The sequence below is a fragment of the Opisthorchis viverrini genome, assembly GCF_000715545.1.
Source record: "Opisthorchis viverrini unplaced genomic scaffold opera_v5_451, whole genome shotgun sequence".
In the NCBI taxonomy this organism is placed as follows: domain Eukaryota; kingdom Metazoa; phylum Platyhelminthes; class Trematoda; order Opisthorchiida; family Opisthorchiidae; genus Opisthorchis; species Opisthorchis viverrini.
Window position 1 is genome coordinate 194898 of NW_008752113.1, and position 14694 is coordinate 209591.

The window sequence follows — 14694 nt, forward strand, 5'->3', positions numbered from 1 at the left end:
AGCATCAAACGTTATGCCAGCTGAGGGTTCATAGCAAAATTCGTTGATACTGCCAGCGATTCCATCAACCGACTGTGGGACGCTCGACGCCGCCGGTGAAGCCAAAGATGTAGTTGATAGTCGCTCCGTAAGTACTTTGATAAGCTGCCGTTGTTGCTCAAACATTTATTTCAGTTGTGCTGCCTCCATCTTGCGTCGCCAAATATGTTACGGTTCTGTCACGCAGCGAGCAAACAATATGATAATGCGGATTGTGGCAATACTCTATCCCCAGCTATGTTGCTTGATCCAGACTCCTAGCACGGCGGATAGTAAGAAGACGAAAACCTCGGACACAACTTTAATAATCCAACAACACACGATCAACAGGCGATGCCCGGAGCTTCCGAACCCCAGTCAGTGGAAAGAAAAGTATCCTGTACGTGGTCGGATTTAAATTTCCTTGGAGTATCAATAGGCAATTGATTTTTCATAGTTTGACCTTGAAGATGCCGGGAGTTCGCTAGCACACATAAAAACACAGCGTTTTCTGGGGGATATTGGTATCCCCAACATCACCTCTGCTCACTGCTTTGTCCAATCTCATGTTCCACATCCGGTAAGAAGGTACTTACCAATGCGATTGAGTTGACTAGTAGAGGCTTTCAGGTTTCGCTGCGTGTATAACTAAACCACTTACATACAATTAGCGTACGACCGAATTTTGTTTTGTATGGCCCCTAACTTTGATAAACAAGTGCACATCATAAGCTCCCTGTCCTTTCACATCTTAAGCTCATTATTTGATAAAAAGGCAGTTGCAAGCTGATAAAGTTGATGGAACATTTATTAGCCCCAGCACAATACAATCTAGTCAATGTGGAACATTCGTCTTCTAAAATAAAATACTGGTTGTCAATTAGTCAGTGGTTCCAAAGCAGGCAGAGGTCACTATCGAAGTACAGCAAAGATTGAAAGGGTCAAATATAGGCTTCAAAACTAGGGACAAACTGAAAAAAAACTGCAAATATTTTGGGTTCCCAACCGGTCAGTATCCCAAGTTTCGCTGCCACGAGTACTGATAAAAAACAAAGCTAAAAGAAACATGAGCGTGCTGTCTAGAGAAATCCCAATAGAGTCTTACGTTAAATATCTACTGACGGATCCTCCGGAGACTACCATCCTCCGGACCGTCAAAACACCATAAGTCGATTCTGCTACAGTTTGGGACGCCTGGGACGTTTGACACATTTTTAAACAAGTTATCCTTTTCTACATTCCACCTAGTATTCATAATCAGTCAGCAGCGATATTTTAGAGCTATTTCAGTATGTTGGCTATTTGCATAAATTAGTCTAAAATATCCTGCTTGGCCACAACTTATCTGTTCTCTAATTGATGTATGAAAGCCATGCCATAGTTATGGGCAGCCAAAGATAGGGGCTTGATAAGTTTTAGGACCTTAAGAGGATTTTTTACGTCGTTTTAAATTGGACTTATGGCCCCTTTTCTTGAAACCGAATTTAGCTAAAGGACGGAGCAAAATAAACAGAGGTTACTATGTGCTCAAAATCAACGCCTTATCCGTGGAAGCTGTCAACGGCCTCAAGCAGCTGTTTGTTGGACATTTTGGACGAAGCATTAGTAGGAGCCTACCTTTCTGACTCATATCGTTTTTCTGTAACGGCACGATAAGTATTTCAACTTGGTCCAAGAAGTCGGGTTGGCGAACCGGATGGTCACTTTCAAGCCAGAGCTTTGTCAAGCGTGTGTTGGCAAATTTCAGTACGCCCACGCAGATTCGGTCATCCCAGTCTCCTTCAAAGTGTTGTATCTAAATAATTCGGAGAGGGTGATTATTTCAGACAGCTGTTAAATACTGGTTTCATCAAACCTAACTTATTTCCAGGTGATGTGCTAGAGTCGTAAACAAACATTCGAATTGCAGCTAATAGGAAGATTTTGAACGAGAAGTACATGCCAAAAATCTTCCGAAGTCTGCTTGCGTGTTATATGGTATCGACAAAGCAGTCTACGCATGGCATGTTCATTTCTGATTGAGTCACATCACACGTGGCCATCACCCAAGCATGCATAGCGTGACCTTCAAAGAGGCCGTGCTGTTCAACTTTGGAATTATGCTCTGCTAATTTTCAACAGGCCTCCCGGTCGTAATACTGTACTAACAGGTCTACTTTAATCTGCTTTAGGGTCGATTTTAGGGTATTCAGCGGCCGTTACATAGCTCCCTCAGTTGAGTAGTCACGTTAGTGGAGATTCACTGATGTGACCACGGACTACATTTATGGTAAAGATGCTCCCAAATATGTTTACTTAAATAAGCATTATTATCAGGGAAACCACTACCAAGGGCATTGTATCCTGGCAGCATCTTCTCAGTAAGAAGAATGCACCAGTAAATGCCACGAAAATATAAAATTCTCGATTAGCGCAAAGCTAAAAATCATTGAAACTACTAAAACAGATGCGATCCCCCAACTAGATTCGTTGAAAAATATCAGAAAATAGTATATCTCTATTGATGCAGGCACCGAATTCTCTAGTTGTTTATTAAGGTGTATCGAAAAACAACTATTCTGTTAGAGTCAACAAACAGTCGAGTCCTGTTGTGCAACAGATCTTTAAAACGTTTGGAATGAACGGGAGAAAACATTTCATAGTTGTATAACAGAGCAAAGCAAACACCGAATTGATTGAATATTAAAGCTAAAATGCTACCATTATTGTAAAAGAATGTTTATTTACTGTGCTACGGAGGTTTGTACATTAATCAGAATTTCTAGGTCGCCGTCAGTATTTTAACATCTAAGTGCGCTCTTAGAAATCGGACTCCATTGTGGCTTTGACAACCGGCTACTTAAACGTTTAAATGACGGATCTGCCAGCGCCTTCAAATGTTCATATAAGGACGTACACGATCGTTTACTACACGGTGTTCAGCTTTGTTATATCTGATTTAGTCCAAGAATTTCTTCGTCTGTGATTTTGGTATTGTCTAGAAATTCACTGCAGCTGACAGCAAAGCCGGGTAGATGACGGCAAATATCAGTTTTCTTATCTGTGATCGCACTCTGTACAGAATGTTGTCGCACACTGTGAATTGGGTGCCTATGGTGTATAGATGCTATTGATAGTATCAGTTCAAGTCTATTGCTACAATTGTCTGCCTGATGGATGTGACAGGCGGTGTTTCACTTAGATTTTACTGAACTGTGCTGAACTTATCTCAATCAAATTTCTTAGGTCAAAGGTGCTTAAAGCCAGAAAGGAAGTACTCTATCGCTCTTTACGCTCTACATGTCTACAAGCTACCCGTTACCATTGTTATTGCAGTCATCTGTAGCCGTTGAGATTCAAAGGCTCATTTAGATTTACATACCGGACTGAACAACGCTTTATTTGTGAATAAAATCACTCACGTTCCGTAATAACTTGAAAGGCAAAGATATTATTTGTTATCTTACATCCTGTTACCAAAGTCAGAACCTTGCTGACGATAGACCATTCGCTTTTTTCTCTCAGAGCCTAGTTTTTTTTATAAACATACTGTCGCTAGGTTAAATTTCTGAAAATTTTTGAAGAGTTTAGTCCAATGTTCCTAGATTAAAAAATTATTAAGTAGCGTAGTGTTTTAGTCATCGCGGGATATTTGTTGGTGCATTCAGTTCAAGAATGCTGAGAACCGTTTGAAGGTTGTCGTTTTAAGGGTTTGGAGAATAGTCACTAGATTCCCTACTGGAGAAAGTTTCGTTTTTGACACAAAAATCTATGAGGCCAAATAATTAGGTCGAATTTCAAGAAAGTGAATCAATTGTCAAGATCTGTTCCTACCAGCAGGCTAAGTCAGAGCCACTGTTGGCCAAGGGATCTCGTTCGTTTGGATGGATCAAAATTTTTAAGACTGATGGACTAGGAGGAAGTTTACATAAATTTTAATCAGGCCCAGGGTCTATTTCTTCCGATATTCTTCATGTGAAGTCCCCCTCGGATTTCCCACTCGCATTTTTTCATTCAAAAGATCTCATTAGATAGACAGTATTGCGTTCACCCTGCGTGAACTGTAGTTTATGGGTCAATAATTGCTTTCTTGGGTGGATGTGTGGTCGAATTGGAGGAGTCGGACAAACAGCACTGAAAGCCGCTAACGTAGCTCCTTTCACATTTTGCCACGTTTCATCCACATGTTCACTGTCACCACAGTATTGGTTTACTCTGGAGAGTTTTTGGGCCAGCTCAGATCGATACTGTTGAGCTATGGTAGTTCTTCGAAAACAGTGGATCGGTATGCTTCTTTCTGACTTGCGAGGGCCTGTCAAGCGTGCACACACAATGGCGTGATCAAAATCTAGTGGTGTGTCCTAGAAGCAACGGCAGTCTTGAATTATGGCTCTCCGCCGGTGGCTGCTGGCCACGTGGTCCAACTTGGTCTACGGTTGATTAGCAGTCGGTGGCCGTCAGGTTACGCGATGCGAACGTTTATGTTGAAATCTCGTACTTGCCAGAAACAGTTCATGATGAACACACAACTGGAGTCGAGCGCCGTTGTCTGTGCGGCGAGCAATGACTCCAACTCGACCACACAAATTTGATTCCAAGGAGCTCAGACGACCTACTTGAGCATTCAAACTGCCTGCAAGGATCAAAATATCAGTGAAGTTTGCTTGACGAATGAGCCCGGATAGCTCTCGATAGAAAGGATCATTCTCCGCCTCAAAACTGTAGTCTGTTGGGCATAAGCCGACACTGCAAACCGGCATTGCTTTTTATGCCGAGAGGCATTGAGCTTCGTTGAACTGGATAACCGGACGGCGCAGAGACGACTGTTCACTGGGATCCAATCCAGCAAGCGCGTTCAGCTCTGGAGCTGAGTGCAACTCCCACGCCATATATTCCACGAGTCATCGCTTCTGGGTCACCAGACACACGGAGGGAGAAATGTGAAAGAGCTGAGTTCATCCTTGGCGTTCTGAGATGCATAACCACGGTCTTGTATCGCGTTTTGGAGACACAGTATACGTCAATTTTAAGGGAATATAAGGTCTCAACAAGCATTGCATGTTTGCAAGCAAAGTACGGTGACCGATGGCGCACTAGTGGACCTGGTCTAAACGTTACTCCAAGCGGCATTTTGAAATTTACTGTCCACTGGCAAACCAGAGGGCTGTGCTCTCCATTTTAGCATTCGGCTAATTGGCTCATAAAACGACCTCTTAGGACAACATTTCAAGACTGTCAGGAAAAGTCACCGTAATAAATTAGTGAATTAAGGCAGTTCAGTGATTTGGGCCCGAAACTACTGCCGGAATGTCCATGATTTGTAACCAACCCTGGATTCCGGTTTGTTCAGATCTAGACTTAAACAACGTTGTAGTAACCTAACCTTCCTGGTTCCCTCAGTTTGCAGGGCAGCTTTGCACCAAAAGTGCACCAAAAGCTGAATGATACATCACACTTGCCCGTGTATTGATCTAAACGAGAAAATTCACTATAGAAATGAAGGGGAAGTCAATTGATCTTTACAGTAATCAGCCGTCGAAGAAGCATTTTGGTACACGTTAACGTGTTTCCTTGTTGATAGTGCTGTGTCAAATAGGATAAATGGTCAGTAACAATGTTGATATACTTTTTGGTTCTGACTTTTGGCTAGTAGTATTGAGAGGGAGGTGAATATCTCGTTGTACTTCAAATGCAGTATCGATGCCCAAGGTTACTTTTACTGTTTGACGACCAGGCAAAACTCAGGGGCTCCCCCTGCTATTCATTTTGAAAGGACAGAAAGATTCAAACTGATAGAAAGGTTAAATTAAATTCACCAACTTCAGCGGAGCCCATAAAGAAGTGTATACTCCCTCTTCGGTAGAATCTAGTTCCTCTGCAGTGAATTTTATTTTCATTGAGGAAGCCAGCCACATCAGTGGTATGTTTGGGTTAAGCTCATTGTGCTGCGTTAGCTTTGTATTTTTTAAATGAAGATTTGGCAAAACTTTTTACACTTTGCTGTAAGTAAATTAAATTGCGTCAGCGTGAGACAGTATTCCTGTTTCATATTTCATTTTGGTCTATCCCTACATTACCCAAATCAAATGAACCGTTTTGCCGCAGACAATCGGCATCATGCCTGCATGCAGTACAGCAGGTGAGGTCAATGCTCGAGTCGAGTCTGCTAGTTTGTAGAATATCCCTTACTCCCAAGAGAGGTATGTACCAGCCTACAGTACAAGTTGTTCTGTGCTGTGGGAGCAGCAAAACTGAGGCTTTTTCAGGTCTTCGATAATTGTTTCCCAGAACCCTAGCTCATGTGGATGCAATTCGAAAACGAGTGTTCAGCTGCACAAGAGCAACTTCGGCTGAAAGACTTGCCAAGCACTACAATCTGAAGTGTTTTGGTCGTGTGTTGCGCATACCGCATCGTCGTTTGCCGAAGACTGTCGCTTTCCGTGCCCAATTCAGTGTGATGAAAACACAAAAGTGATTAATCTCCGACCTGGCAGAGAAGAATGACGGGGATAACGAACAGTTCGGGTAATGTCGATGCGATTCGCCTTCCAGGATGGGGTCTGTGTGGTGCCATCGACGGATGGTTGCAGAGACAGTGAGAAATGGTTGCTTACGGATGTCATTGGCGTTTATGTCTGAATGAGCGTCTGCAGCTGTAGACATCTCAGAATAACTGTAGCAGATCAGCGAGAGATTCCTTTCCTATCCAGTTTCATCTCTTTCTTTGTAACAAGATTGTACTGGTACGGCCCGTTTTTGTTGAACACCAATATGTGAATTTCGGATACAAACTCTCTCGATCCACAAGCTCGATTATATTTACCTGCTCCAGATAAGGCTTGCTCCACAAAGGTTATAAGTCCGTAATGAGCACACTACCATTGCTTTAATATATCTGTACATTTACCCGTATGAAATATTCAGAAACGAAGCAGAGGAAGATGAATAGCCTGTTTGGATTACTAGGTTAAAATCCGCACCAGAGTAACAATAATCTGACAATAAGAACGCCACTGACATCGGTTGGCAGCCATGTCTGGTAGTGTCTCCAACCAGGCACAGTGAGGATCACGCGGTCCCAGCCTGGAAGGCGAGAAGCACCGACAGCACCCAAGCGTTTCGTGATCTCCTTCATACTCCTTTGCCAAGTCAAGGGTTGACCACCTCCCTGTTTACGCACCTCGGAATGATTGTGGTTAGCTAACACCAAGTCGCTCCCGCGTCCACCTTTACTCTTCTCTTTACAATAAGATTTTCAAATAAATCATGATTGTACGGCAGTGAAGCATCGGTTTTGAACACTGATGTCATGCTGTCGATGATGATGATGATGATGATGATGATGATGATGGTGATGATGATGATGATGATGATGGTGATGAGAATAACAAGAAACTGGAGCATTCACCGAGCACAGAGCAAAAATGAGTTTAGAAAGATGGAACCGCTATAACAATTTACATTGTTAAATGCGATCAATTTGTTAATACCACTGCTAAAACGCTCGTAATGTATGGTTAACCTTAAATCTGACAAAAAAGCTACGTTTTCTAGAGCTGATCACATTGTGCAGAACAGGAGATAGAGCTTTTGTTCGACGTTGGATAAAAAAGGCTTATATCTTCTAAACGCTTTATCTCGTATCCACTTGAACCGAACACGCAGATGCCACCGCAAAAAGGTCTTCAAATACATCACGCCTTGAGGTTTTACCTATTTTGTCAGCAGAAGCTTGCTTGAACAAGTGAATTGCAGTAAAACGTTTTGTCACAATCGTTCTAATTTCGTTTTTCTGCTTCCATGTTTCCCTTTGAGTTTTTGGTCTTCACGAACTGTGATGCGCAGTTTATTTGAAATTTTGTTTTTACAACAGGAGGAAATGCGGTTGTTACATGTGTTTCATTCTTAATAAGATGAATTCGCCAATCATTACGATGCAATTCTTGCTATGAGATTAGTCAACCTTACGCTAGTTTTGGCAGTTAGTAATTCAACCCACCTGCTCTGTGTAGCCAACGAGAATGCCCTTATAATTGTGGACCACGGCCTTTTCTTTGATCAGCGCGTTGCGGTAGGCCATTGCACGAGCTCGGGGGTAGAACATAAGGACCAAAACTTCGCGCCATGACTTCCATATAAAAATGGAGGAAGGATAAAGTTCTTTGACAGTTCAAGTTTGAAACGTTAGCCAAAATGTCAATAAACATCTGAGTCAGCGATGGGTGTAGTCTTTTCAGAAAAATATACTGCCGTTTTACAGTGATGCTTTGGGAAAATATTGACTTTATCAAGCTTAATAACAAAAAAACAACATGCCACCATTTAGTGTTTGTTAAAAGTGTTAGGAAAATTGTTAATCTCCCATGAGATTCGGATCCGTCCCCCAAACACACCGGTAACATCACTTCCCCATCACACACCATACCGATGTTTTCATCTTTGTTGATGGTCTGGATTCTTGTACTGCCTCGGCGGACTGGCGTTGTAGAGTGAGTGTTGTCACAAATTTGCAACAAAATTTGGAATTTGCAGTCTCTCGCAAGTTTCAGCAACTTATTAATTGCAGCGCCTGTAATAGTTGGTCAGCATCGTTTCAATGATATTTAATGACAAGCATACTGAGTGTCAGCTGGGGGTCTACCGTCAACTCACCTATCTTGTTACCAGCCTCCATAAATAGGGTGATCAGTATACCAGGTACTACATTTAAAAGGTTTTTTCTATATTTTACACTATGAGATTATTTAACTAGTTTAATCTTTTCTCCGCCTGCAAATAAACAAAACACAGATAGGTTAGTTTTGAGTGTTGGCTACTGCAGATTGTCACCTTAGTTTACTAAACACAGTCTGGGTAAGTTCGTTAGCTGGGGTCACAGAAGTAACTGGGTTATCCCATTTCACCAAATGATCTCGATGGACATTCTGTGGATCACGAAGATGATAGTTAACTTACCTCTTGATTGACGTTTACTACTAGCAATCTGTTATAGCTTAAGTGACTGTCAGAAAAGACAATTTTTAGTTTGGAATTGGGTTTTGTACCCCCGGTAATCTGACAAACCAAAGTGAATTGTGTCAACTTCCTCAATTCTGATAGATGATGATACTGCAGTGTGTCCCCCACAAAGTAAGTGACTGACTTAATTAAAACTTTTGCTCTAAGCTAAATAATCTTGCAAAAATGTGGATATCTTTGGATAAATTTGGAAACACTGCATTGTAAGACTTCCTCTTCTGGAGTGCAGGCTGGTGCAGAATACAAAGCTGAAAAACAGCTACATCAGACCGATGTAATTAGTGCTCAGCTTGTTCTTGCAGTAGATCAGACTATTGACTGAAACAGGGTGATTCAACTTACGTTAAGATCAGCTGGTTCACACATCTTATAGTACCGGCAAAGTTCCTGGTTCAGTTGATGAGCTGAATATTCGAACGAACGAAATATTGATTATTCTGGCACGCATCGATTTCCACTGTTGAGTCATATGACAATTAATGGGGTAAACGGTACCAACAAAAACTGGCAGCTTGCAACAAGGATGTGTGGTAATATTCAACCCACGTCATTGGACCGACATAGAATGTTGTGCTAGGAATCTTGTATGGTGGGTTGGTGGCCAAGACAACTATACTTGTAAACACTGGCTGGACCATCGGTCACGTTGTCCAAATAATCAATGCGCCTAGCAATACGGTTTGTTTCATTTTAATCCGTTTCACCCGTTGCGGCAGACAAGAATACACTAAATGAAATCGCCTAATAGCATTGTTTTTCTTACCCTTTTTCAAGTACGATGCTGACAAAATATCCCAAACGTCTGGTTCCGGAACTTTGAAAATCTTCATGATTTTGGAGCGTAGTTGATTGTTCCAGACAAAATTTAGTCCTGTATTTTACCTGATAAACTGACTGTGGTTCTGAGCCTAAAGTAGAATTGCCCACAGTAAGTGTTTTGTCTTGTAAAATCATTACTATCATAAAAAAATTGTGGTGTCTGGAAAATGGAACGCAATTTGTCAAACACAGTAGTTAGATCGATTTTAAAAATGTGTGTTAAGTTGATGTGTTAAGTTCAATGGAAGTCACAGCGTGAACCTGTAGTGGCTTCATTATATAGAAAACTGCTTTTCCGAGCAAACTTTCGACGAATTAATTAGCTGCCCCTTACAACCACAAGATAGGAAAGGACGAGCATCCAGTCGGCAGTATAAAGGTTTTATAATTCGACCTCACAAAATAAGAGATAAGTTTGTTAGCTTGTCAGTCATATCTCTTAATCACTTATCCTGTTTGGCTGTCATATTTTGTGTTATTCAAGTTTTGTATCGGAATCACTTGGATCCAAGACCAAAACGAATTATGCACATTTTGTTTTCTGAACCCATAGTGTGGCTTTAGATGTTGCTAACAGTTTTCGTCTGTATCCTTTGAATTTTTATTATGACAATGAAATACTTTTGGAATCAACTTGATGACGTGTCCAACGAGTTGGCTGGCATTACGCTTGATTTTATACGCCTGGAGATTAGCGGTTAGTGGTGCTGGATAATGCGCATTAAATGCATTACTTACCGCATCCGGGGCCTAGATTTCCGTTCACCGTGATAAATATGTCAACAATGTGACAGCGATGACGACAGTCGAACTCACTGATTAGTGACTGTAGCCCGTCGAGCTCCAAGCTAGTCATGGTCACGTCTTCAAGGTCCTAAGGGAGATCAAAGCCTGCTCATATCATATTTTGTTGGAGTTAAACAATGTCGTTGAATGAGCGATATAGTGGACATTCACGAAGAACACGTGACCCTCCAATATGTATGCTCTGGTTTTTAATGTATTCAAGCATATGTTGATGATGGGAGACTGCAACGACAGTAAGGTTACTTCATGTCCTATGATATAGTTGATTTAGAGCTGTGTGAAAACATCTTGAGTGTCCATTTGGGGCCACGCCAAATAAGTTGTGTGCAAGCAAACCCTTGGGACCTATAAGATTCTGCTGTAGCCAACACACGCAGTTTTTTAAAATTTCCTGACATGTATGCTGGAAATCCTTAGATGATTCTGGAAGCATAATCCATATATATCCGGTACTTGGAAAGCCATAAGAGCACTTAAAACACTTTTTCAAGCCTTTCTCCAATCAGGATAAACTCAAGATTAATCAACGGATATATGCTATCGCAAAGCAGCTTTCGAAAGTCCTGCACCTAAGAGGCTGTGTCATAGGCTGAGGTTCACCATGTTTGCCGGATGGAACTATATCTTTTGAGTGGTGGCATGAATTACTTACTGCGAACAGCAGTTTAGAGTACAATGCATCTGTCCGGCCTCACTCTCTCGTGAAAGAGAATCGTAGAAAGACATTCTCCCCTCTACACATGAGTCTCCTGGTCATTTTAATCTCCTGATCATGTTTTTCCAGAAAAAACATTCAATCAGGTGAAAATTAATTAGAACCGATTGGGTAGTCATGGATTTCGAATAAGTTTGGTGACAGTCGGTAGATTTATTGCTGGGCAACGTTTCAGTTTTCACACAAAAGCTTTGTCAGCCCAAGTGACTAGGTTTCGAGGTTGGTCGAGATTTAAGGCGGAAGGAGAACTAATCAGCTAAGTCGAGCTAAGTCTCTGTTGAGTGTCAGCCGAGGGATTTTTGTTTGTTAGGGTGGGTGAAGGAGTGTTGGGTCGATGGGAAAACCTACATGTGTTTGGGTCCAGCCTACGGTCTAGTTCTCCTTGTTGGGTCCATTTGCTGATTCCTCTTGAACGTCGTTTGAACTTTCTGTCCCTCTGTGTGGATGAGCTAGTGCTAAGTAGTTGTGTACGTGGGATGCTATGACCTTTGGTCTGGTTGGAATTTCCACCCCCACCCCCCAGTTTTCGCTAATGATTCTACGTGGATTGACAACCACACATTCACATGTCAACTCGGCTTATCTAAGACCGCTTTCCATACTTTTGCCAGATCCACACCCTCGATTCTATTTACGCTGTGACGCCTGGTAATTTCCACCGTCTCGGCTATCAGCTGCTATGGTGTGAATCGTAGTTCCCGTCTTAAAACATCCACACTATCCAGATCTATTCGATTTCCCGTGTCTAAGGCATGTACTACCATAGTTGATTCTTTGACTAATGGTTGGTAGTCTTCTGCATTCCTTGGTGGTTTGTTCATTCCTATTTTGTGCTCACTAATTATTGTGCGTAATTCCTTGGCAGTTTGTTCTATGTGAACCTTAGTGCAATCGTTGCAGTTAATTTTATACACAATCTCTAGTCCTTTCAACCGGCAAGGAATCTTTCGATTGCACCAAAACTGAGCGTAGCTTTTTTTCTTCTAGAAAGCTACTCGAATGGTGGCTAAGTTCAACAGTCTTCTCTTAACCTCCGATGTTTCTGCTGTATATGGAATGACTGCTGTGCCAATCCATACCAGAGTTAATATCTTGATGGTTGACAGAAGAGATCGACCGAACGGCAGCTCAACTCGAGACTGCCAACAGACTTCAAGAAATAGGGCACCCAGTGAGCTTGATTAAGCGTTAGGAATTCGATCTGATCATTTTATTATTAAAATGCTACGTAAACATAAAGGTTGAAATTTGTCAAACGTCTTACTGTGACGTCGCTACAGTATCCACATTTGCTTGCTATATGTAACGGATTAGTACCGGATACCTGCAGTCTGGGTATCCACGCGCAGGTTGTGATTGTTTCAAACGCGGCTATGTGGTCGACCAAAATCGGCGCTTGCTTTGGCTACCCGAGCGTAAAGTTTAGTGTCAATTATCATATATGCAGGCAGGATTCCGCTGGGGCAGCTGAAATTTTCGCAGAATACTGCGCCGCGACCATTAGTTCTCAGATCAGATGCTTTTAGTTCTGATTATAAGGTAGTTTGGAAAAAGGTAAGCGTTTTAGAAGTATCTTTGCTGCAATTTCCCCTTCGAATGTAAAAACAAAGCAGAGTCTTTCGAAAAATCTCTGAGTTCTACTTCTGGAAACGATGCATTTCGAGTTGGAAAGATGGTCCTCCAGGCGACAAACCATTATTGGAATCACGAAACGTTTCTGCAGAAACTGTGGTTAGGTACAATTTGGAGCGAGTACACGGAATTATTTCATCCCAGTAGCATTTTCAAACTCGGCAGTTTGGGCTCCAAATATACGTACTTGGGACGTTAGTATGAGGCATGTGCTGGACAGGCCCTGGTAATCTCCGAGGACGGCAATCAATCGTAACAATCAGAGGTAATGTCCTGCATCGAAGTGTTTAAATAAAGCGAATTATCTTGTGTTCACATTTCTGCAGGAGCCACTAGGGGACTTTCATCTGTATAACAATAGTGAAGTAAATGTTTTTTCGATGAATAACCTGTGCTTAAACATGAACAACCTAGTTCCAGCTGATGATTTTGAAACAGAACATATTATTTAAGTTTCAGGCGCTTTTGAACCAACCTATTCAAATCCAGATCATGTTATCGCAGATTGTCGCATAGACACAATGCCCAGGAAGAAGTCAAGTTATATTTGAACACCAAACTTGCCCCATTGGCGAAGTGCGCTTACACCACTTGAAAGACAAGTGTAGTTAGCCATCTACGTACAGTTTGAAGTTCGAATAGAACATAGAACTTACTGCAACTAGGAGATTTCATCTACCTAACCATCGGTGTTTCTATAACATTGGTCATGTCTTGTGTGGAACAGCGGATTGGTAATACTGAGGTACGCTAGATGGTTTTAGAAATAGGGAACTCTCCCGCGATAGATGAATTACTAACGCTTCGTGCGTTGCACTGCTTGGGTCATGTACTCCGCATGCCAGAAGACCGTCTGCCCCACAGAGCTCTTTTTCCCAGCCCTGTGCTGAGTGGAAGCGGCCGTGGGGTGGACAGTGTATGACCTGGCATCGAAGTACGAAAACACTAGCCAGTTATCTTAGTCGGGTGGGCAACTTCCGCCTCCCTGGATGGGGACCCCGAGCCTCAGATCACCAGTGATTGATGAAATTTCGGGAAAGGGCCCAACGGTGCAGTCAATGGCACTCGTGCATCAATGCTATGCGCCTTCAATTTCCAAACAAACCGAACATAACTTTACCTCCAAGGCTTGGTTGTATCTTCCACTTTCCTGTTTTCCAGTGATCGAAATTGTAGCAGCTGGAACCATTTTGCCTATGGCACATGGTTTATAGCTGATTAATTGATTTGACTGATTTATTGATCCCATAAGGGAGGAAACCGGTCACGCGTTGAGGGTTAGTTTTCAGTAAACTTACAAATAGTGTGTTAAGTGAGGAAGAAGTACTGCGATGTTTCAGAGATCCTAACAAATGAAAAATGAAGCGGTCTTTGTGCAGCACATTCAGCTGTGCAATGTCACAAAAAAGAGACACGCCTGGATATATTAGATTTGTTCGTACACACCAATTTAAACTACAAGAGCTTAATTTCACTCCACCATTCTGTCCATTGGGGCGGAGAAGAATGGTAGCTCAATCGCAGCCAATGATTCCCCGAACATGTTCCATATTACAGGACATTTCCCAGGAAGGCAAAAGACAACACAGATACTATATTCAGTTCGCCGGATGATAGTTTTAATGTCATAAACATAGTATGGGTCGTGTAGCTAAAAATGTATTAGAATAGGTCTGGGCAACAGCTGAAAGCTGAATAAAATCGGG

General features: G+C 42.0%; 1 protein-coding gene across 1 annotated transcript in view; it reads right to left on the minus strand.

Annotated features, from left to right (window-relative positions):
* The window catches only part of T265_15367 (hypothetical protein), a gene marked incomplete at both ends in the record, with an annotated part of 12574 nt that extends 3193 nt beyond the window's left edge, over window positions 1-9381 (minus strand). Inside the window, 3 exons of the mRNA XM_009177751.1 lie at window positions 1636-1813; window positions 7997-8125; window positions 9358-9381. Of these exons, the coding sequence (XP_009176015.1) occupies window positions 1636-1813; window positions 7997-8125; window positions 9358-9381 (331 nt within the window). The remainder of the gene's footprint in view (window positions 1-1635; window positions 1814-7996; window positions 8126-9357) is intronic.
* Between the last annotated feature and the right edge of the window lie 5313 nt (window positions 9382-14694).